The sequence below is a fragment of the Bos taurus genome, unplaced genomic scaffold, assembly GCF_002263795.3.
Source record: "Bos taurus isolate L1 Dominette 01449 registration number 42190680 breed Hereford unplaced genomic scaffold, ARS-UCD2.0 Super-Scaffold_1723_ScbfJmS_2085, whole genome shotgun sequence".
Classification (NCBI taxonomy): Eukaryota; Metazoa; Chordata; class Mammalia; order Artiodactyla; family Bovidae; genus Bos; species Bos taurus.
This window is the reverse complement of record NW_020192292.1, coordinates 7,932,647-7,957,615: the sequence shown is the minus strand read 5'-3', so window position 1 is coordinate 7,957,615 and position 24,969 is coordinate 7,932,647. Positions and strand designations below refer to the sequence as shown.

The following is a 24,969-nucleotide window of genomic DNA, read 5'->3' as shown; positions in this document are numbered from 1 at the left end:
TCTATATTTGTATATATTATCAAATGATTACCATAATAAGTCTAGTTAACATCTGTCATACACAGTTAGAAAATGTTTGGAATCAATGAGAACTTTTAAGGTTTATTCTCTTAGCAACTTTAAATACTAATAAGTATAGTATTGCTATTTATAATCACCATGCTGTGCATCATACCCCTATGACTTATTTATTTCATAACCGGAAATTTGGACCTTTTGACCACCTTCACCCATTTTGCCCACATTCTTATCTCCCTCCCCCAGCCTCTGGAAACCACCAATCTATTCTCTGTATCTATGAATTTGGTTGTTTGATTTTGTTTAAGATTGCACATGTAAGTGAGAGCATGCAGTATTTGTCTTTCTTTGTCTAACTTATTTCCACTAGCATAACGCCCTCAAAGTCCATCCATGTTGTCACAAAAAGCAGGATTTTTTGTATTTTTTTATCACTGAATAATATTCCATTGTATGCATATACCACATTTTCTTTATCCATTTATACATCAGCAGACACTTAGGTTGTTTTCATAATTTGGCTACTATAAATGACACTGCAGTGAACATGGTATACGTGTTTTTTTTTTTTCAGTAAGTGTTTTCATTTTCTTGGATAAATACCCAGACGTCGAATTTCTGGATCATATGGTAATTCTATTTTTAATTTTTTTAGGAACCTCCATACCATTTTCCATAGTGGCTATACCATGTATATTCCTATCAACAGTGCACAGGGTCCCCTTTTTCTCCACATCCTCCCTAAAACTTTTTATTTCTTGTGTTTTTGATAATTGTCATTCTAACAGGTGTGAGATGGTATCTCATTGTGGTTTTGATTTGCATTTCCCTGATGATTAGTGCTACTGAGCATCTTTTCATGTACTTTTTGGCCTTCTGTATGTCTTCTTTGGAAAAATGTCTATTCAGATCTTCTGTCCACTTTTTGGTAATAAATTTCATACATCTATAGTAACAGGGGAGAAGGAAATGGCAACCCACTCCAGTATTCTTGCCTAGAGAATCCCATGGACATAGGAGCCTGGTGGGCTGCTGTCCATAGGGTCGCACAAGTGGACACGACTGAAGCGAACTTAGCATGCATGCATGCATTGGAGAAGGAAATGGCAACCCACTCTAGTGTTCTTGCCTGGAGAATCCCAGGGACAGAGGGAGCCTGGTGGGCTGCTGTCTATGGGGTCACACAGAGTCAGACACGACTGAAGTGACTTAGCAGCAGCAGCATAGTAACAAGCCTAAAATCTTTCTGGAGGGTGTATATATTTTTTCCTTTCCGGTTTTATTCAGATTTTTATTGAGGTATAGCTGACGTACAGCTCTGTATAAGTTTCGGGTATACAGCATAATTATTGACTTTCATGCATCATGAAATGATGACCACAGTGGGTTCAATGAACATTTATCATCTCATATAGATACAAAATTAACAAAATAGAAAATTTTTTTCTTCTGCTGAGAACTTTTAGGATTTACTCTTAACAACTTTCATATATAATGTACAACAGTATTAATTATACTTACCATGTTGTATATTATATTCCTAATACTTATTTATTTTATAACTGAAACTTTGTATCTTTTGACTGCCTTCAACCATTTCCTCTTCCCCTACCCCTCACATCTGCTGCTGCTGCTGCTGCTGCTAAGTCGCGTTCAGTCGTGTCCAACTCTGTGCGACCCCAGAGACGGCAGCCCACCAGGCTCCCCCGTCCCTGGGATTCTCCAGGCAAGAACACTGGAGTGGGTTGCCATTTCCTTCTGCCAATGCATGAAAGTGAAAAGTGAAAGTGAAGTCGCTCAGTCGTGTCCGACTCTTCTCGACCCTATGGACTGCAGCCTACCCAGGCTCCTCCGTCCATGGAATTTTCCAGGCGAGAGTACTGGAGTGGGTTGCCATTGCCTTCTCTGACACATCTAGTAACTACAAATCTGATCTCTTTTTCTATGAATTTTCTTTTCTTTTCTTTGTTGAAATATAATTGACCTACAAACACTATGTTCTTAATATTACAGCACAGTGATTTGATATTTCTGTCCATTTCAAAATGATCACCATGATAAGTCTAGCTACCATCTGTCACCATACAAAGATATTGCATAATCATTGACTATATTCCCCCATACTGTACAATTCATCCCATGACTTCTTTATTTTGTAGCTGCGATTTTGTATCTCTTAATTTCCCTCACCTGTTTCACTCCTCCCCCTACTCCCTACCTCCAGCAACCACCTGTTGTTTCTCTAAATCCATGACTCTTTTCTATTTTGTTATGTTTGTTCAATTGTTCTGTGTTTTAGATTCCATGTACAGTATTTGTTTTTCTCTGTCTGACTTCTTTACTTAGCATAATACCCTGTGGGTCCATCTATGTTGTCCCAAATGGTCAAATGACAAGATTTCATTCTTTTTTAATGTCTGAGAGAGATATATATATAACATATGTGTATTATGTATTATATATCTATGTTATATATATTATGTATATATATGTATCTACACACACATATACCACATCCTGTTTATTGATTCATCTATTGATAAACACTAGATTGCTTTCATATCTTGGCTGTGTAAATGATGCTTCAGTGAGCATTAGGGTTCATATAGCTTGAATTAGTGTTTTTGTATTCTTCAGATATGGAGAAGGCAATGGCACCTCACTCCAGTACTCTTGCCTGGAAAATCCATGGACGGAGGAGCCTGGTGGGCTGCAGCCATGGGTCGCTGACGGTCGACATGACCGAGCGACTTCATTTTCACTTTTCACTTTCATGCATTGGAGAAGGAAATGGCACCCACTCCAGTGTTCTTGCCCTGGAGAATCCCAGGGACCAGGGAGACTGGTGGGCTGCATCTATGGGGTCACACAGAGTCGGACACGACTGAAGTGACTTAGCAGCAGCAGCAGCATTCTTCAGATAAATACTCAGGAGTGAATTGCTGGATCTTGTGGTAAATCTATTTTCAATTTTTTAAGAATCTGCATATGTTTCCATAGTGGCTGCACCAGTTTACATTCCCACGGTGTAGAAGGGTTCCTATTTTTGCACACCTTCTCCAGCATTTGTTATTTGTAGACTTTTTAATGATGGTCATTTCTGACTGTTGTGAGGTTATACTTCATTGTAGTTTCGATTTTTTTAAATTTAATTTTTTATTGGAGAATAGTTGATTGCAATGTTGTATTAGTTTCAGGTGTACAGCAAAGTGAATCAGTTATACATATACACATATCCCCTCTTTTTAGACTTTTTCCCTATATAGTGCTATTACAGAGTATTGAGTAGAGTTCCCTGTGATATACAGTAGGTCCTTATTAGTTAACCTATTTGTTATATAATAGTGTGTATATGTCAATCCCAATCTTCCAGTTTATTTCCCTCCACCCCCTGGTAAGCATAAATTTATTTTTACATCTGTGTCTCTTTCTGTTTGTAGATAAGTATTTCTTCCCCTTTTTTTAAGATTCCACATAGAAGTGATATCATGTGATATTTGTTGTTCTCTGACTTCTTCACTCAGCATGACAATCTCCAGGTCCATCTATGTTGCTGCATATGCATTATTTCATTCTTTGTTATAGTTGAATAATATTCCATTGTAATATAGTACCACACCTTCTTTATCCATTCATTGTTTATGGGCACTTCGTTGTTTCTATGTCTCGGCTATTGTAAACAGTGCTTGCGCATGAACATTGGGGTGCTTATATCTTTTTGAATTATGGTTTCTCCACATATATGATATATGTCCAGGAGTGGGATTGCAGGATCATATGGTAGCTCTATTTTTAGTTTTCTAAGGAACCTCCATTACTGTTCTCCCATAGTGGCTGTACCAGTTTATATTCCCAGCAACAGTATAGGAGGGTCCCTTTACTCCATACCCTCTCTAGCATTTATTATTTATAGACCTTTTGATGATGGTCATTCTGACTGGTGTGAGGTGATTCCTCTTTGTAGTTTGATTTGCATTTCTCTAATCATTAGTGATGTTGAGAATCTTTTCATGGGCCTCTTGGCCATCTTTATGTCTTCTTTGGAGCCAATGACTCTTTAGAATCTTCTGCCCATTTTTTTTGGATTGGGTGTTTTGTTTTTTTTTTTTTTAAATATATTGAGCTGCATGAACTATTAGTATATTTTGGAGATGGCATATGAAGCCCTTAAGAGCCAAACTTCAGTTTGTATCAGCTGCTTGGGTCTCATGGGTGTGAGCCCCATGGTTTTTCAAAACCAGATGTCTGGAGAGTTTATTTCTCAGGTGCCAGTCTTAGAGGTTGGAGTGCCTGATGTAGGGCATGAACCCTTTGGTCCTCAGAAAGAAGCTCCAGGTTTTGGATTCCCTCCCAATTGTGTATCACCATGCTGGATTTGGGGTTTATGGTGAGATCATTGTCCCAGCCTTTCCTACCCACTATGATGTAATTTCCCCTCTCATTTGTGCTATGTGAAGATGTTGCTATGCCAGGTTTTTTTCAGAGGAATTTGTTTCATGTATTGCTGTAGGTTTGGTGTGTCTATGGGAGGAGGTGAGTTTAGGATCTTCCTATGTCCCTGTCTTGAATCAGAGCAAATTAGTTTTCATGGCGGCGGGTGGGGAGAGGAAAAGAGATCTCCATATCTATTTTAAAATTAAATCATGAAAAACCCCCAAAGTAAATCCTGGTTATCGTTCATATCAGGAAAAAATTTTTAAATCGTCAAGTGTGCTTTTGACATCCATTTTCTACAACTGTTCTTTAAGAACCCCTTTCTGCCTAAGACTCTTGAATGGCATCTCTATATTCCATTTCACCATTATATTTTGAGGTTCACAGCAGGAAGCAAGGCTTATTGCCTCTGCTCATGGTGTTTCACTTTTGAGGAAAACATTCTTAATGAAATAATTAGTCTTGAGAATATAGATGTACACAAAAGTACAGTTCTTAATTGCTGATTACTCTTTCTTGCTACAGGCAGATCTTTCTGAGAGTGAATTTTTTTTAAATGAGAACTTTAAAATTAGCAATATCTACTCGTGTGTAAAATATACTGAAGAGTTTTACACTGCTGCTGCTGCTGCTAAGTCGCTTCAGTCGTGTCTGACTTTGTGCGACCCCATAGATGGCAGCCCACCAGGCTCCCCCATCCCTGGGATTCTCCAGGCAAGAACACTGGAGTGGGTTGCCATTTCCTTCTCCAATGCATGAAAGTGAAAAGTGAAAGGAAAGTCGCTCAGTCATGTCCGACTCCCAGCGACCCCATGGACTGCAGCCTACCAGGCTCCTCCATCCACGGGATTTTCCAGGCAAGAGTACTGGAGTGGGGTGCCATTGCCTTCTCCGAGAGTTTTACACTAACTTAGAATAATTATGCACTCATCCGAAGTTCTTCCTTGTGGTCACCACATTCCTCTTTGGTACTTGAATTCATCCATGGCATCATAATGGAAGTATAGGACCTCATAGCTATCACTTTTCAATATTGAGTATGTTCCTATATATCCTTTATATTTGCCACTTTTATGGCTGTTTAATCTGTTGAGAAGATTACTTAACTGTTTCTTCACTGTTGACCACCCCCACCGCCTTCCCCCCCGCCGACTTTGAATTATTTCCTTAGGATAGTCTGTGAAATGGGATGACAGGGTCAAAAAGCATAAATATTTTTATGGCTCTTTATGCTTTTCTGGCATCAGCAGAGTTGTATTGTTTTCACTACAGCCTCGGCTGGCATTGAGTATTATTTTAACAGAAACAATAACCAACCCCCCCCCCCAAAATGGTTTTGTTTTTTGTTAGCTCAGTATGTCTAAAATGGCACCCCAGTATTTTCTTCCTCTCAGTTTTTGAGGCAAAGGAAATGATGTGCATTGTGGCTGGTGTTCCTCTACTCAATTTTCAGTACATAGCACACTAACAGATGTGTAAATAACATTTTGAAATAGAATTCAAAGAACAGGCACAAGGATAAGCCACACTATACCAATAATGTCACCAAAGGGTACCAGGAGGGAAATGTTACATTGTAGAGACAAAGATAAACTTCAGTTCAAGTTGGGTGACTTATCCCAAATCCTAACTAGTTTCAGTATCACTAGTTTAACCAGCTGTTAAGAAACCAGCTATTAAAGAAACGAACTCTATGCATGACCAAGTAGGCTGTGATATCTTCTAATTTGATCGCTTTACTCAGATCTCTAATGGAGATTGATGGTTGGCACAGATGTGGATACTTGATCTTGATTGGAGGACAGTGAATTTTTTAAATTTGCATCAAGTTCTCTTTTTGATATCAACAAATGAATTAAAGTCTTAAAATTAATTGAAATAATGTATCTCTAGTTTGATATAATAGATATAAGATCAGAATAACCAATTCAGATCTAACGCTTAAGATTCGTTCTACTAAAGTTTAACTGCTATGTTCTATTATGATAATAGAGTTTATGGTTTAATATAAATCCTGGTTGGCATTATCATTGGGTAGTAAATTAAACATTTTATATAAATGTTTGCATTTAGCCACAGTCTATTTTTCTTGAGCAGTGGTTCTCAACCAGGGACAAATTTATCCCCTTATAGGACATTTAGCAATATCTGGAGACAGTTTTGATTGTCACGACTGGGATGGGAGGATGCTGATGACGTCTAGTGGGTAGAGGCCAAGGATAGTGCTAAACATCCTGTGATGTACAACAAAGAATTATCTGGCCCAAAATGTTAATAGTACTGTAAGAAATACTATTTTTGAACCTCACTTTTACTTGGGAGTTAATGCTATTTTCCAAATATAGTTTTGTTCATCTCAAGAGAACATGTTTAGAATCAGAGACTCTGAATCAACAGTCACTGTGCAGTGATTGAAGCCAGTATGATGCAAAGAGTTTCTAAGACCCAGAAGTATCAGCCAAGTTCAGAGTGCTTTTCTGTTGATTTTCTCACTAAGTATCTATGCTTTAAATATATTTTTATTAATTAAAAGGAGCAAATAAAGTTCAGTATATTTTGAGTGTCTACTGTATAATATTTTTGTCACTAAATTGAAGTGAAAAATGTTCTCACACAGTGCATGATGAAATAAACTATACTGAAGGAAAAGTCCAATTATCTTAATATACAAATATTAGCTATAGTGGTCTTTTTGTGCTTTATTATACCAAATTGTCTCTGTCTTATTAAAAATTTAAATTCTAAAGGACAAAAGATCAGAAAGGAATAAAGATGTATTAATGCTAATTGTTAAGCAGCCAACAAATATTTATTAAACTTTTTATGGGCTTGGCAAGGTGCTTACAGCAAATATGAAAACATAAGATATAATACTATTTATTTCTTATTGAGTCAATTATGTGTCAACTATTAACATACATTTATCTCAATTTTCACCTAATTGTCTAACTATTATGAAGTGTAAGTCATATTACTCCTATTGCATGGATGAGGAACTGAGGTCCAGAGAGATTAAGTGACTTGTTCAAGGTCACTTAGCTAGCTTAGTCTGGGAGCTATGATTCATTCAAACCCTGGTTGGTCTGACTCCACTGTTTATTCTCTTAAACACAACTCTCCACATCCTCCTTAAGAAAGAGGTACTTTCTTTAAGCTAGGGCAAACAAACCACCAAATGATGCCTGTGAAATCTCCTCTGTGGCCTTCTGTTAGATCTGGTGGACTTCCTGTAATTGGGACAATGAAGACAGGCGCATGTACCTAAAGCCATAAAACTTCACCCTCAGGGACAGATGATGATAACAGCCCATTCCAAGTCTTTTTCATGCTCTTTCAACCCTTCCAGCCCTTCTTAAAAAAATAAAGGCACATCCTTCCAATTTTTCCCCATTATTCTAGAATACAGGGAGTCAAGGCCAGTATAATCTTTGGGATAATTCTATTACCTCTTCAGTCCCAGCTCATTTTTATTTTGGCTTATATTTATGTACCAAAATGCCGGGTACTATTGGAATGAACAGAACACAGTGTTCTCTATTTTCAAGAATATTGAAAACCTCAAGGTCTTAACATTTTTTCCCAGTACAGGTAGTTACAGACCTATTCTAACTCTGGGCCCTGTGGTAGCTAGTATTCTTCTAGTTTCAAGCATCATGGTAAAATTTCAAAGGAAGGGACGTTATTCCTTTTCCCTGTGCTCAGTTGCTAAGTCGTGTCCGACTCTTTGAGGCCCTGTGGACTGTAGCCCGCCAGGCTCCTCTGTCTGTGGAATTCTCCAGGCAAGAATACTGGAGTGGGTAGCCATTCCCTTCTCTAGGGGATCTTCCTGACCCATGGATCAAACCGTCGTCTCCTGCACTGCAGGCATTCTTTACCACTGAGGCACCAGGGAAACCCAAGCATTTAATAAATAACAGCTATTGTCATTATTATAATCATCATCGTCATTGTCTTGGTCATGAAGGTATTTGTTCATATCTCTGGCTAAACTAAACCAACTAAAACCAATAAATCTGATGCCCAGGGCCTATCCCAAAGCTTCTGAATCAGAATCCTTGCTTATCTGTATTTTTAATTGCTTAACAAGTTTGTGATACTCTCCAGGGTTTAAGTACCTTTGCTATGGGAAGCTATTTATAGTTTGTAAGTAGGGGCTGGGCAATCAAATTTGTGTTTTGGAAATATCACAATCACTCTGACAGAGTGGAGAATTGATTTGAGAGGGAGACTGGCCATAAAGACAAGCCAAGAGAGATAGTTTTGTAGATGAGAGATTTAGTGAGTATGACTTAAGACCCGATGGCTATGGAGATGGACAGGTGGATGGAGGGGATGGATTCAGAAGATTCCCATAAAAAAGCAACACCAATCATGTTCTAGAAGTGATAATAAAGTTTTTAGAGAAAAGATCATAGGAAGCATTATTTTATTATTGATAGAGCATTGAGCTTGGAAAGTAAGCATAAATTAATCAAGGAATCAGTGAAAACTACATTTACCATCTCTGATTTTTATTTTTATGTTATACAATTATGCAAATGTGAGTATAAAATATGTTTATAAATTATATTAAATTGTCTCTATTAAGAGTTTCTGCAGTAAACACAGAAACAAAAAATGTCACAGGTTACCAATTGAGAGGGGAAAAGTGGTTGTATTCTGTATCACGTAAGTAGTCAGTTGAAGAAAAGTATGTATGAGAGTGATTCACTGCCCACTGGGCCATGAAGGCAGGTGAAAAGAAGTGTTTAAGTAAGAATGTAAAATAAAATATTTGCACTTCAAACAAATTCCAAGTTGGAATTGGAAGGTCTTGGTGACTGATAAAATATGAAAGTGAGAAAGACTGGAGTCAAGGGTCCTTTCCAAGTCTTTGACTGTGACCTCTATATAAGCAGCAATATGTTGATTAGCCACTGACATTGTTCCCCACCAGAGGTCCCCCCCCGCTACTTTTTTACATTTTGACCACACCTCACAGCACTGCAGGATCTGAGTTCCCCCTCTTGGGATCAAACCTGCACCCCCTGCAGTGGAAGTGAGAAGTCTTAACCACTGGACTGCCAGGGAAGTCCCTGAGCCACTTTTTCTATCCTTTACATTACCTGGCAAGTGGCCAGGCCAGAGAAAGTGTTTACTGAAAACTGAATCAAATATGGCTGAAGAGAGTCAAGGTCCCTAAGACCTTTGCTCCAAATAAGCTTTCTCTTATTCTTCTGTGCAATGGCTCTAATTCCAATGTTAGGAAAATCTTTTCTGCATGTCTTAGTCACAGGTGCCAATTCTCAAATTAAATATATATTGGAATTTAGTCCCACAGTAGCTGTGGAAAGCCTCTTTAAAGGTTTGTTTATATTGAATAGAATGTGATAGACTTTCAAAATGTTTTATTTAGCTAGTTTCTTCTTTTCAAGTGTACATGAAGACTTTGGGAAGGCCCTGGAGGAAATGTGTATTGGATGCCAGTCCTAGATCAGGCTGGTGAATTTTGTTTTTTCTCATTGTAGAATTGCATTTAGGGAAAGGATGGGGGAAAATGAGCTTCTCTGCTTGTCTTGGACTGCCTCATTCAAAGATCCGGTAGTTGGTTTGTCTTTTTGTAATGTGTCTCCTGACCTAATGGAGAAAAGGTTACGAAGTTTAGAAAGAAACTAGGGACATTTCTAGTACTGGTTTAGTACTTTCTCTGTCCTGGGACAAATGTAGGCAAAGACATCAAAGGTATAATACTTTCTCCCCTTTTTGTTCCATCTCCCTTTTTCTATCCTTAAGTTGTAGTACCAGCAGTTGAGCTGTAGAAAATTTTTTTAAATTTCTCCAGATCCCTTGTTGTTACTCGAGTCACTCAGTTGTATCTGACTCTTTGCAGTTTCCATGGACTGTAGCCTGCCAGGGTCCTCTGTCCATAGGATTCTCCAGGCAAGAATACTGGAGTGGGTTGTCATTTCCTCCTCCAGGGGATCTTCCCGACCCAGGGATTGAATCCATGTCTCTTGCATCTCCTGTATTGGCAGGCAGATTCTTTACCACTGAGCCACCTGGGAAGCCTGCTCCTTTACATTGCTTTTAACTTGTGTGGTTCAATGGCCCTTAGAAAATTTCCACACCTTTCTTAATATTTAATGTTTGTTTACAGAGAAGGAAGGAAGAAAAAGAAAGGAAGGAAGGAAGGAAACATTGAAGGAAGGAAGACAGATAGGCTAGCCCAGAGGTTCTGAACCCTGGTTTCATAGTAGCAGGACCTGGGGAGATTTAAAAAATCTTGACATTCAGGCTGCATCTAACCAGTTAAGTAGCATAGGCTGAGGGTGTGACCCAGACAATAGTATTTGGTTAAATCTTCCCAGGTGATTCCAGGCTACAGTTGATATTGAGGAGTTAAGTCGAATTAAATCCCAAGTGAACATACTTTTCAACCCCAGATCAGAACATCAGTGATTGATCAGAACATCATTTCTTGAGTGCCTATTTTGACAGACACTCCAATGTATTTTGTCCTTTTTGCCTCAGGTCAAGCCTGTTGGGTGGATGGGAGTGTGATTCCTTTTCAGTTCATGAGGAACAAAGGAGAAAGGTAGCTTGTTCTACATCAACCCAGCTAAACGTCTGCGTGACTCTAAAGTCCAGATTCTTTAGCTCAGTCAGCTCTCAGAACAGTGTGAGGGCTGATGAATTTTTGTGTTTTGGGTAGGACACATTTTGGTATTTTAAGTAGAGCATCAAAAAGTTGAGAATTCATAGACATTTTCATAATTTATGGGACTAATATGCAGCAAATGGAAATCAGGAGTGTTTTAGATTCAGACATATGTTATCTCATGAACCTTTGAAGTTGTTGATTCAGAAAAGGGAGACAAAAGTAGGAAAAGGTATTATCATCCCCATTTTTCAGCTTAGAAAACTGAGGGTTTGGCAAGATTCTCACTTGCCTAAGATCAACAAATAACCAACAGAGGACATTTGTGTCCCTCTAGAGCCCATAATCTTATCACTATACCATGTGTGTGTTCAGTCGCTCAGTCATGTCCGACTCTTTGCAACCCCATGGACTGCAGCATGCCAGGCTTCCCTGTCCTTTGCTATCTCCTGGTGTTTGCTCAGATTCATGTCCATTGAGTTGGTGATGCCATCCAACCATCTCATCCTCTGTTGTGCCCTCTCCTCCTGCCTTTCAATCTTTCCCAGCATCAGGGTCTTTTCCAATGAGTCGACTCTTCTCATCAGGTGGCCAAAGTGTTGGAGCTTCAGCTTCAGCATCAGTCCTTCCAATGAATATTCAGGACTGATTTCCTTTAGGATTGACTGGTTTGATACCCTATTAACTGACAAGGAGCTGTAAAGAGTGGAGGGAAGTGGCATGATGGTATATAGGATGGAAAGTTATTCTAAATTTAGAAATTGGCATAGAAAAATGTAACAAATCCTGCCTAAAGCTTTCCTGTGATCTTGCTATTAAGATATTTTTTCTAGATGGTTGACTTGTCTTATGGTGCCCCACTTAGACTATGGGATTTGATCTTATTATATCAAAATCTGATTAGAATTTTCTTCAATTAAGTCATTGAACATTAAGGTCATTTGAAAATTTATTTTTATAGTATGAACATCAAATGGAATTCTATGTTAAAGAAAAATTTGTCCATAATCATGTCACTCTAAAAAAGGAAAGTATCTTCCTTTCATTTATGCTGTGCTCTAGTCTGTGGGTTTAAAGCTTATGTAATGTTCTCATAGGTGTGATAAACCTGGAAGTTGTTTAAGACCTGGCTTTTTTCACCTAATACCATATTATAAAGATTGCCCCAGGACTTCCCTGGTGGCACAGTGGATAAGAATCCACCTTCCAGTGCAGGGGACACGAATTTGATCCCTGACTGAGGAAGATTCCACATGCCTCTGATTAACTAAGCCCCCGTGCCACAACTCCTGAGCCAGTGCTCTAAAGCCTGTGAGCACAACTGCTGAAGCCCACGAGCCCTAGAGCCTGTGCTCCACAATAAGAGAAGCCACTGCAATGAGAAACCGCACATCGCAATGAAGATTTAGTGAAAGCCTAAAGCAAAGCAACGAAGACCTAATGTAGCCAAAGTAAAATAAATAAATGTTATTAAAAAAGATTGGCCCATGCTGCTTTATATATCTTTATATTTGTCATTTTTAAATAAAAAAATTAAACTAATCAAATAATTTGGCTGCGCTGGTCTTAGTTTGTGGCACAATGGAATCTTTTTTTTTTTTTTAATTGCTGTATACAAACTCTTAGTTGCAGCACGTGGATCTAGTTCCCTGACCAGGGATCAAACCGTGGCCCCTGCAAGGGCGCTCAGAGTCCAGCCACTGGACCACCAGGGAAGTCTCTATTTGACATTTCTGCTGGCCTCTCTTATTTCATCTTAGTCCATCATTTGGGGGCATTTGGTTTGTTTGTAGTTTTGCAATATTATAAATCAGTATTATGAACATTTTTTGCATGACATTCTTTCCTCTATAGGATCATTTCTTTAGGATAAATCCCCAGAGATGGATGTTTCTCAAGCTTAATAATATAAAACTTTCATTTAGAAAACTAATATATGCTCTGATTATATAAGTAAATAGATTACTCCTGCTTTTAAAAAAATTATTTGGCTGCGCCAGGTCTTGGTTGTGGTACACAGGATCTCTAGTTGCCACACATGAACCCTTGTGGCATGTGTAATCTAGTTCCCTGACTAGAGATCGAACCCGGGCCCCCTACAGTGGGAAGCGGAGTCTTAGCCACTGGACCACGAAGGAAGTCCCAAGATTATTCCTGATTTTGCTATGCATAATGATAATGGTTATTTACATTTTCCAAATTGAAGCAAGTTATACAAAGTTTCTTGTGTTAGAAAAGTAGCCTTGGACTTTTTGTATCCATTTTGAAATAGAGAACTTAAGCTACTTGTTTTTTGCTTTGGTTAGAGACCTGCAGTGTTCAATCAATGGATTCTCACACCCCTTTGCAGGTGACTGCCTCCAGCCCTGCTGCTCATCCTCTTTGCTCAGCAAGAGAGCCTGGTGATTTTTACTGGATAAAGTACAGGTCTTGAGATGCAGAGAATCAGTACTCATCTCCAAACTGACGTGCTTTGCATTTTTGAGAAAGCTATTTGATTTTCTATAATGTCTGGTTAACAAAGATCTTTCTCATTTTGTTTCAGGAATGTTGGATTTTTTTCCTGTTTTATTTTATTTCTAAAATCTACAGCGTGGTGAAAGTGGATTAAAGAATCCCGCCAAAGGCTTCAAGGCACGTCACCCTTGCCTTTGAATATGTATCTGTATCTTATATGAACATCTACAGAGATACATATGCTTCCAAATTGCATGCTTTTAAATATATATCAATTTAAAAAATCTCACTGTCTGGCCTCAGTTGTGTAACACAAAATGCGATTGTATGGGAGAAAAATCAAGGTGGCAAGTAGGTTATTCTAAGTACTATTTTCCTGAAATGATACCATAAGAGGGTATTTAAATTAAAAAACAATCAGAGCAAGGGAGGTACTTTTTCTTAATTAAGTACATTGGTTTTTCAGTTGAGAAGGTTTTTTCCCCTTCTTTTTCTTCCTCGTCTGTTCAGAACATCAAAACTACCTGTCAAATAAATGTTAGGTAAAATGTGACATTTTCCAAACTAAGTTGATTGTACAAACAATATTACACCTTTGTATCTGGGTGATCACTTAAAAATATCCATTGTTAGCATACAGAGTTTATGAAATACCAAGATCCTGTTGTCTTATTACTCAATTGAATCTGTACATTCGTGGTTGTTTAGTTGCCTGTTGTTTTGCTTGCTGCCCTTGGAGAATGTGCTGAGAGTGTGTAAGCTTGACTTAGTTGTGTAGATAACAAATCTTTGAAGTCATTCTCTTGGATTTATTGCTCCTATTAGACAATAGTCAGGTGTCACAACTCCCTAAATATTGGGAATTTGTATTGCAAATATTCTTTGAGCTTGCAGTTTCAGGGGAGATGGCATGAAATTCATACATTGTTTTGTGGTAAATATTATTGATAAATATTTGTCTTATTGAGGTAAACATTTAAAAACCATCTATACATACCCCTTCAATTCATGAATGTTCTCAAGTCGCCCTCAAGCTGAAGGAATACATGTTGGTGTGTGCAGGGATCAAAGAGGTGGTGTGGCTCTTGAAGGAGAGTCTGGAATGAAGAGGGACAAGGTCAGAGAACTGCAATTCTGAAAGAGAGTAGGAGAGGGAGGAAGAGTTGACTAGTTGCATTGGGGAAGAAGAAACTCATTTGGTCGCTGTAGTAGGCCTTCTATATTGGAAGGAGCAGGGTTGTGGACGGGGGCCTGGAAGCAGACTGAGGGGAAGGAGTGGCTCAGACGGTCAGAGTTGTCTCTGACAGTGGGATTTCAGATCCTCTTAGACCTCTCGCATTCAGTCTCATAATCGAAAGCTGACCCCTAAACCCCTGCCTGAGAGGAAGAGCTGTTATGAGGTGAATGCCTTGGAACCAGGCCCCTTCTCCTCTAAATACTCTGCATTAAGCATTGTTCCAGCTTCAGGGGACTGCAGCTCCTACCAGGTTTGCTGCCTGATCGTTTTATCTGAGCTCACTTGCTTGCACTGGTAGCTTGTTAGAAGGTATTAGTAAAAGTATTTCTATAGCAGAAGGTCACTGCCTGGTGGGCATTCACAAATCAGGGTTAAAGGTGACTGTGTGAATAAGGCAGCCATCTTTTAACATCTTGAAATACAGCATGTAGGTAAGTATTCAATTTAATTTTGGAGTGAAAATGGAGAAGGGAGGGCACTTTCTTTTGATTGAAATGGGCATGGATAGCTCCCTGAACCTCTGTAGGGCTGCTTCAGAGGTACAAGGAGCAGCTCCTTATACCACCACTGATAAGATTTGGAGAAGAAGGGCTACCAGTAGGTCAAGCACCTGGACTTGAGAGGAACTAGTAGACTCTTTAAGTTTTAGACATATTTGTTTGTCTCATCTGTGCCCCGTGCTTTCATGTTACGGTTGGTGTTAGAGGCAGACCCATTTTCTTAAACTGGGGCTTGAGGGAACACGGTCCTGCCTCTTGTTACATAAACCCTGGTGAGTTGGAACTGGATTGTGTGTGTGTGGGGGGGGTGGTGGTGGTGGTGAGAATGGTCTGTGCGTGGCTTAATTGTGCCAAGGGAGGTGTCCTGCTCATGAGTAGCAGGACAGCAGGGCCAGGAGCCCAGTGGGGGTGATCCAGGGTGCTGGCAGTACTGTTTCTTAAAGCCTATTCACCCCCACCCCAACAACGTTCATGGCCTTTGGAATAAGGCTGGCGTTTGAGAGCCCCACAAGCCATCTGGCCCCATTTTTCCACTCTGACCACCCACCCTCAGTTTGCCATTTTTAAAAAATTTTATATGAGATTATAGTTTTTTAAAAATATTTATTTTATTCGGCTGAACTGGGTCTTGGGGCTTCCCAGGTGGCTTAGTGATAAAGAGTCAGCCTGCCAATGCAGGAGACGTGGGTTTCAATTCCTGGGTCGGGAATATTCACCTGTTTGGAGGAATAGCAACTCCAGTATTCTTGGCTCGGAAATTCCATGAACAGAGGAGCCTGGTGGCTACAGTCCATGGGGTCACAAAAGAGTTGGACATGACTGAGTGACTAAAACAACAAACAGCCAGGTCTTAGTTGCAGCATATGACAATCTAGTTCCCTGACGAGAGATCGAAGTCGGGCCCCCTGCATTTGGGAGGGTAGAGTCGTAACCATTGGACCACCGAGGAAAGTCCCTATATGAGAGAATAGTTGATGTACAATGTTGTGTTAGTTTCAGGTGTGCCAGAAAGTGAATCAGGTATGCGTACACATATATCCACTCTTTTAGATTCTTTTTCCCCATATATGTTAGAAAAAGAGCATTGAGTAGAGTTTTCTGTGCTATACAGCAGGTCCTTGTTGGTTATATATTTTATATGTAGTAGTGTGTATTTGTTAATCGGCAAAACTCCTAATTAATCCCTCCCCACCTTTCCCGTTTGGTGACCATAAGTTTATTTTTGAAATCTGACCACTCTCACTTTGGGAGGGCTAAGCAGAATCCCCTCTTCCAGCAAGCCCCTGAAGACCACTCCCCCTCCCACTGCATATTCCTTATATTGGAAAAACAATGCAAAAATATTGGAGCCCACATATTTCATTCTACCATGTACTCTGATTAGTTTCTCCCCTGTCTCCTCTGTTCAACCAAAAGAGAAGGGATGGAGAACTGGTTATGTGTCTCCCTCCTTTATGTTTTTCCCATGGAGCTCGGAACAATAACCAGATACGCATTAAAATTAGACTTTATTTAGCATATTTAAGAAGAATATACCAAGGACAGATTAACAGCACCTATTTAAGAAACACAAACATTATTTAATAATATTTAGTTAAACCACAAACATCAATCTCTCTGCATTCCCCAAGCAGGAGTCCATTATTCCTGTCCAGCAAGAACATGCGCTGTAACCATTTTAGAAAGGATCCAATTGAAGTCAACCAATATATGAAACCTTGTCCTTGGGCAGAGTCTCTGAGACTCCTGATCTGTGTAACAGTATTGATGTATGAATTTGACTGGGGTGTGAAGGGGTTTCTCTTCTTGCTGGGGGGAGGAGGATTAAGTCCACCCATTTTGTGCACCTGAAGGTAAGTTGTGCCAGTGGGAACTTGGCCCCAGGATTGTAGTTTGGCAATCCTTTGAAAAGGCACTTTTAAATTGCAAATGCTTTTTGAAAAGGAAAAGGAAAAATTCAAATTCAAAATGCTAAAGAAAACTGTTTATTGACTGAATGCATTTTCCTCCTGCTTTCAGTCTCAAAAACAGCACATAAAATTTGGTATTAAAAGGCAGTTTTAGAAATTATTCAATATATATATAGCTTTTAGCTTTACTATTTTTATTCTTAAAATATAATGAACTCATCTCATAGTTCTCTTTTCTTGTCTGATGCAAATGCTGCTGCTATATGATTGTAATTCTCAAACATCTTAGCTGGGACTCCTGGAGGAGTCCCACTACTTCTTTATCTATTTACCCATCTAAGCTCTTCTCAGGCAATCAATCAAAGAAAAAAAAAAAACAGAGCAGCCTTTTTCTGGTTTGTGGTACTGCTCTGGGAGGGGAGAGATGGTCACAATATAGATCTGCTCAATGCAAACTGTCAGTTCACAGTCAGGTACTGGTTGGATCTTGAGAGTACATCATTCTTTCCATCCTGCTAACAGGATTCCAATAGCCTGTCCTGGGGTCTTTGCTTTGTAAGGATGAAAGGATTGTCTTTTTCATTTTGCATTCTATACAATGAATGGAAAACAGGCGTGCCAGTGCCAAGCGTGTCGTTGAACTGCCAGTGACAACTTCAGCCAAGATGATTAAGTTGCCATAATGACCAATTGTACGAGAATCAGTTCTCACCTGTCGTATACTGTACCAGGGATTTAAGAAATGAAAGGCACCACTTCCTGCCACTCCACCTTGGAGCCTCTTCTACATCCTGTAGTATACACTTTAAAAAGAAAACTTTAAACACAAATATACTATGTTCTACTTTGGAAACTGACCAAGGTGTGGGTCACAAATAGAATTGTGCATGCATTTGATTCACTAACTTTACATGGACGCACTACCCATTTTTGAGGGTGACACAATCTATAGACACGTACAGTCTAATATCTAGCACCTTATCTCCAAGAACACATATTTTATATACAGTAATAGCTTACATTTAGAAGAATTACTACAGAACGGAATACACCACTGAAACGGACAAAAATACCAAAAGTTTTAACATCAAAGTTGTAGCACAGATGAAGGGGTGGGGAATCCACTCAACTTTGAAGCACCAAACTGAAACCAATCTTGTTTTTGCGTGTATTTTAGAACAAGAGAGATCCAGGAAGGAATTCTCGGCCATAGCAAACCTCTTGTGAGTGTACAAGTTACTGTGTTTTCCCCTTGGTGTGTAGACGTTGAGACAGGTGAGCTTTGAGAGGCAGTGATGAAAATACTTGACAACTATTGGCAACCTTCACTGACCTTGAGGATTCTTACTCTACTTTTTAACAAAGAGCAATGAACTTTAGTTGTGAATTTTAGCTTTCCTAGTTCTTCCTTCAGTCAGCAGTGCTGCTTTTAGCAGAAGACTGCTGTAAGCAAGTTGGGCCTTTGCCTTAGAGGAAGAGATTGTAAGTAACTGGAAAGAATTTATGGCAAGGGTCTCTCTCCTTTTTTGACTTCTAAGCTATGATCTGTTGTTTGTGGCTCACTGCTTTTGTCTCCTCATGCCTCAGCTTGGAAGGGCTTTGAGAGGGGCCAGGAGCACCTGTCTGGCCCATAGAGAAGGAGAGACAGAGATAAGGACCGAGAGGGTTAAAAGCCATGACTGACCAGATTTTCTCTCCTTATCTTGGTGACTGGCTCACAGCCACCTGTTCCTTTAATCGTTTGTCTGCTCTAGAGGGAAAAGACATTTTGCTTAGAGCAGCCTCTCCTGACAGCACAAGGGTTTGTCTTAAAGAAGAATACAATAAAAAAGATATTATGAGGGGAAAACACTTTTTTGATTTTTTTTTTTTCCCTCAAAATCTGGGAGAGGGCAGTTATGAGAAAAAAAAAATTCAGTCCACAAGTTGACATTGGTACTCTCTTTGTTTGATCTTAACAACCTCTGAGGGTTTTATTTTGGAGCATTCAAATGACCAGATGATGCATAATAATTCTCTTCCAAATGGTATATTTCAGATAGTTTTAAGAGCATTTTGGCAAAGTCTAAAAAGAAAGTGTAGTTTAATCTTACATGTTACTCTTTAGGTAGTATGAAAAAATCTTTTGAAGTAACTTTACCTAGCTTAATTGGCTAATTATGTAGAAAATAAGGCAGTATCAGGCACCTTACAATTTTATAGGTAATTTTTCTACTGTTTTTCTTTTTTTGCTGAAATAATTGGATAGTATCTACAGAATTGAATGTGCTCCCTAAGATGTGTTGTAGTGGGTGTTTTTTGATAAGAAATGAGGTACCTACCCCCTCTATGATAAAATGGCAGTTTTCCTTACCTGCTGAATTTGAAGTAGATATCCCCTCATCTTTAAATTGGACTGGAGTTGGGGGAGGAGACAGAAAAATACCTTTAATTGCTGGTCCCTCTGTTTACTTCTGTTCTTCCCTGCTTCATGGGCCCCCGGGTCCCTGTGAACCTGTCAGCTCTGGGTGGGAAGGGGATGAATGGGGGTGAGTGAGCACACAGAGCTTCAAGAAGGGCCAGCACAGCAGGGGGAGGGGGTGAAGGCAGTGGGCATAATGGCAGGAGGTAGGCAGGGGGCCGGAAGTACACAGGACTTCCAAGCAGCTGGTATTTGTGGTGCCATAGAGAAGATGGACCCTTGCAATCATAAAAGTCACAGAAGCCTGGGGCTTGCTCCTTATTACTGCCTTCCCAAGCTTGTTGAAATTGGTGTGTTAGTCAAAGCACCTGCGACTCCTTGGCAAACTGGATGCTCTATTATTTTTAAATAAGGAAATCATTAAATTGGAAACCTCATCATTTCAAAGTCTGGTTTGTCTGGTCCCTGGACTTTAATGGGATTTATACTGCATGTATGAAGTGGCCTTGGCAGAAGAACACCTCCTTTAAAAACATTTAGGGAAAGCTATTGCACACGAGGATCTGTGAGGCTAATGATGACTTCTGTGTGTGCTTTCAGATTTTCAAATGACAAAACAGTATGTGCAGTAAAACCTCATTAAGTTGATAGTGTTTTATTCAAAATAGCATACAATTTGAAGCAGTTGCTATCTCCGAGCTCACTAGAGGCCCTATTGTTCGTTAAGAAGATGTCAGCAAAGCAGAATGCTCTTAATTCAAAGGTCCTCTTTTCCCAGTCCCCTATTTTCAAAAGGTTTTCGACTTTGAAAAATCCAATTTGCTATGAGAATGGACAATGACTAAATTAGGGAAAAGAGGAACTTGAAAAAGGAAATTGGTGAGTGTTGGTGCCCTGGAGGATGTTGTGTGTGTTAAGTGAACTTACCACACTCGGACAGGTTCTGCTTCCATTTGGATTTGGGATTTTGGCAAACAATTTTCTCTGATACACTTTGAAGGGGTTGCGCTTTAAAAATAAAACAAGAAGTTCAGTTTCAACAAAATATTTGGAGACACTTATGTTTGAAAACCTGTTTCCTACCCAGGTAAGCATTTCTACTTAAAGGACAGGCTACCACTACGTCAAACTCCTTTGACCATGACTGATCTTCAAGGCAAAACCCCTCCCCCCATAGAAGGATTGGTCACATGGGCCATTTCTTCACCCAGAAATCCTTTGAGGACAGACTGATACAAGAGCTTGGCAATAAATTGGTATCATAAATTTATGACTGTTAATTCACATTTTGGTATAAAAATAAATGATTTACAAAGGTAAACTTTAGCCCCCATGTCTTGTCTGAATTACCACAAGTTCCAAATTACTGGGGTTGAAATCAATATGATTTTCATGGATATATCAAATTTATGGGTCAGCTCAATGCTATTTGGGACTATCCCCAAATTTATTTCCTAAATTCTGAACATGGCAATGTCAAATTCCATGCAGACTTATTCACAGCCCAAATACACTGACTGCTGTTTACCTCTTCCCCCTTGAGATGCTCATGCTGGAATCTGTCAGGAGGAAGAGATAAAATATAAGTGAGCTTGGCTTTTAAATGAAAGAAATTTCAGTTCTAATACAGACATGGTCATCACACAAGAATGAGACTAAACCCTGAATATGGCCGTCTTTATATACAGCACCTGATCAACCATTTTTTCCATGAAATACTCTTTCCTCTCCCTCTACCCATATTAACATTGGATTTCTGCCTGAACACTTGATCACAGAGTTGCTTTAATGTGATATTCAGGAGGATCAAAACACTGTCTTGACCATTTTTTGGTTCCATGTTATTTGGTCATGTCAATATGGTCTGTGCCCTCAGAAATACACAAGTATATACCCACTCAAAGTGATTTCAGGGTTTGGGATTTGAAATTTCTTCCTCTGTATTGACCCTAAGGATGATTTAGATATTGTAAAGGTTTTCCCAAAGTGATATACTTCGACAGAAATAATGAGGATAAGTCTGACCTGAATATTTCGATTTAGCATTGTTTGGAACAGGTCAGGTAATAGGCCAGGTATTGAAAAAGCATCCTCTCTGTTATTCCCAACTCTTATTTTTCTCTACCACATCTGTGGAGAGCTTACAGGTTTCAGAGATGGTCACAGGTAGAAAAGACTCATGGGTGTGCCTGGACGAAGGAAAACATTTATCCTGCCTTACTTTTGCCCCATGTGGAGATCATATGTGTTGTTTATGATCTCAGGGACACAAAAGACATTTCTAGTGGGCATATCTCTCTTGATTGGCAGTGTGAGTTTTGTAGGACAAGTGACTGGCAGAGGTGATTTGGAGGATTCTCATGAGCATCTCAATTCAATCACAAAGGGAAAATTGTAAAACAGTGGTGATTTCTGTCCCACTATTATTCAAATAGGAGACAGAAAATAGTTCAGTGTCAATAGACAATTTTCTATTTGCATAAAACAATTGTGGCCTCCGCCCATGCCCAAACCCAGGATTTTATAGAAAAGTCAACTGTTTAGCCCCACAGATGTGTGATTTTCCTATCTTCTCCCTTGGACTAGCTCCCCATTTCAAACATGCTCTATTATCTTCTTTCACTTTTCTGGATCCCTTTGGAGGATATAGAAACCTTCTTGGTCTTTTAACTACACAATGCCCTTAGTTTCTGTAATAGTCTTTGCACCAGATTGTGGGGGCTCTTCAGTCTAGAATTTGGCTAATACGTTGATCAGTCGTTCAGGTTCTGCTTCCTGGGCTCCGTGAATGACTTGGTCCATTGCTTTTCTTTCAGTTGAACATACGCTGGAGCCCTTCCCATGAGCTCACAAGTCCTTGAGTTCACCAGCATCATCTTCCTTTTCCCTCAGAGCAAAAACTGATACATGGTAGCTCTGGGGAGACAGACATAATACCAAGCACATGTCCAAATTGGATAGCCCTTGTTGCTTTAAGAAATTTAGAGCCTAATAACTTTTTTTTTCGGGGGGAGGGAGAGAAATTTCAGTCAGAATCCTCAAGTTTATTCTTTGAGGGGCACACTTTTTAGGGAAGACCCCAGTTCCTACCTCTTCCATATATGCATCTACCTTGTGGTGAGAGGGGCATGTGCAGAACCTTTGCCTGGAATGGTATGGGTTGGCATTAACGCGATTGTGGATGGTCCATTTAAGAGAAAGCTGCTCCTGTATTCTGTGAACAGTTCAAGGTTTACCTTAGAACCAACTTCAAGGCGAAGTGGCAGAATCATGAGAAGGGACGATCTTGCCTTCAGTTCCACCCTCGGTGCCGGCTTCGGTTCCGGGCAGGTCTGGGTGGCTGTTTTCTTTGGGGGGCTTCTCCTTGCAGAAAAACTTCTTCAGCATATCCTGGATCTCCTTCTTGATGGTCTTGTGCATGTAGCCATAGACGTAGGGGTGGATGCAGCACTGCAGGAAGAAAAGCCAGATAATTATGGTGATCACCCACTGGGGTACCTTGGTTTGGGACATCCACCCACACGGCCAGGACTGCTAGAAAGGCAGTAGGGCCCCAGGGACAGCACGTAGGAGAAGATGATGAGGAAGATCACTTTAGCAGCTTTGCATTGGTAGCACCTGGCAGAGGGGGGTCACCATTGCTGTTTCGACGACTGACTGGGGAGACTCTCTGGAATGTTCACCGCCTCGATGTCATCCTCGTTGAAATGGAGGTCATCCTCACCAAACTCTAAGGTCATCTTCACCCAGGTCAATGTTGCACTGGGTGACCTCTAGGCGGCCCTTGTCTGCCTTCCTGCTGCTCTGAATTTTGGTGCTGCCTTTGGCCACCAAAGAGTTGCTTTCTCTGACCTCTTCACTGCCAGTGGCCTCCATGCTCCCCTCACCAGTCTCCACGCTCCCTTTTTTGGCCTTCTTGCTGCCCTCCATGGCTTCCTCGCTGTCCACCTTGGCCTTGACCTCACCTTCATCCTGGCCGTGGAACTCACTCTCACTCTGGAACTCATCCTTCTTGCCGCCCTCTTCGTTCTCATTCTCTCACCCGGTCCTTGGCTCGCACTTCCAAGCTGTGGCTCTTGACGTTGTAGAGCAGCGCGTGCTGCCGGCGGGCAGCCCCGAACACCACAGAGTAGCAGGCAATCATGACAATCAGCGGGATGACGATGAAGGACACGACACTGACAATTGTGTAGCTGGGGCTGCCCCCCAGATCATGGAGCAAAGGGCATTGCGCTCGTCGAAAGCAGCCTGGCCCCAGCCATAGAGTGGGGGGCGTGCTCTGCAGGATGGCCACGATCCAGGTGCCGTAGAGGAGCAAGTAGCCCCGGCGTGGGGTCATCTTCGCCGGGTAGGAGAGAGGGTGGATGATGGACAGGTAGCGATCCACGGACACCACCACGATGGTGTTGACGCTGGCGAAGGCAAACAGATAGTAAGGCTAACCAGGGCAGTGCAGAAATGGCTGTTGAGGGGCCAGAAGATGGGTACGGAGGTGGCCACCACCCAGGGGGCCACGAGCGAGATCTGCAGCAGGTCAGTGACGAGGAGGTTAAAGATGAAGCGGTTGTCACCTGCAGCAGCTGAGGCTTGCGCTGCAGCACGAACGCCAGCACTATGTTGCCCACGAAGGAGGCGGTGAGAAGATGAGCAGAACGCTCGAGCGAATGATGCCATGCGCCAGGCTGATGGGCATTTTTGGAGAGGGGCATGCACGCGTGGCTGCTGTTGTTTTCGCGCGTGCTGTTGGTGCAGGTGGACGCCATGGCGGCAGGGGCAGGAGGGCGACAGGTGCGGGCGCCGGGCCGGCCCCGGCGGGCGGCGAAGGGGCGCACGGAACACACTCAGCGCCTAGGCTGGGGACGAAAGAAACACGCGGCTGGGTTAGTCCCCTGCTTGGGGCGCGGGGGTGGGGTGGGTACTTCCACGCTGGGCAGCAGCGCTGCAGACCCCAGCCCCGGGGACCCCGTGCGCGTGCCCCCGTCTCTCCCCCGCGTCCGGGCAGTTTCTCTAAATCCTTCTCTATTCTCTGGGTCTCTCTGCCTCTCCCTCTTTTGGGGGGTTTCCGAGACACCCCTCCCACAGCTGTCTCCAGCTGGCGCGTGCGCCCTCCCACACTCTCTGGGGGTCTCGCAGTTTGGGTTCTCCAGAAATCTCTCCCTGCGCTCTCCCCGCTAGCGCATGCGCGTGCGCGCTCCATCCCTGCCTGTTTACGTGTGTACACTTGTCTTTTTCTCCCCAGAGTCTCTAATTAGCGCACTTTTCCTGTATCTCGTGTGTGTGTGTGTGTGTGTGTGTGTGTGTGTGTGTGCGTGTGCGTGTGCGTGCGCGCGTTACCGGTTTTCTCTGTCTCACCCTTGTCCCTCACTCTGGGGTCT

General features: G+C 41.1%; 2 protein-coding genes across 3 annotated transcripts in view; one reads left to right on the top strand and one right to left on the bottom strand.

Moving 5' to 3' along the window:
- Positions 1–13,823, top strand: part of TM9SF5 (transmembrane 9 superfamily member 5) — an 80,736-nt gene extending 66,913 nt beyond the window's left edge. For both annotated transcript variants that reach the window (XM_059884532.1, NM_001077895.1), the window contains 1 exon segment: positions 13,635–13,823. In XM_059884532.1, the coding sequence (XP_059740515.1) occupies positions 13,635–13,672 (38 nt within the window). In that variant the 3' untranslated portion in view covers positions 13,673–13,823.
- Positions 13,824–19,090: 5,267 nt separating this feature from the next.
- Positions 19,091–24,430, bottom strand: GPR101 (G protein-coupled receptor 101). Its single transcript, XM_059884538.1, is given in 11 exon segments — positions 19,091–23,101; positions 23,103–23,135; positions 23,137–23,328; positions 23,330–23,632; positions 23,634–23,797; positions 23,800–23,866; positions 23,868–24,025; positions 24,028–24,162; positions 24,165–24,233; positions 24,236–24,290; positions 24,292–24,430. Coding segments are annotated over 11 exon segments (1,500 nt in total). The 5' UTR covers positions 24,358–24,430; the 3' UTR covers positions 19,091–22,843.
- Positions 24,431–24,969: the final 539 nt, after the last annotated feature.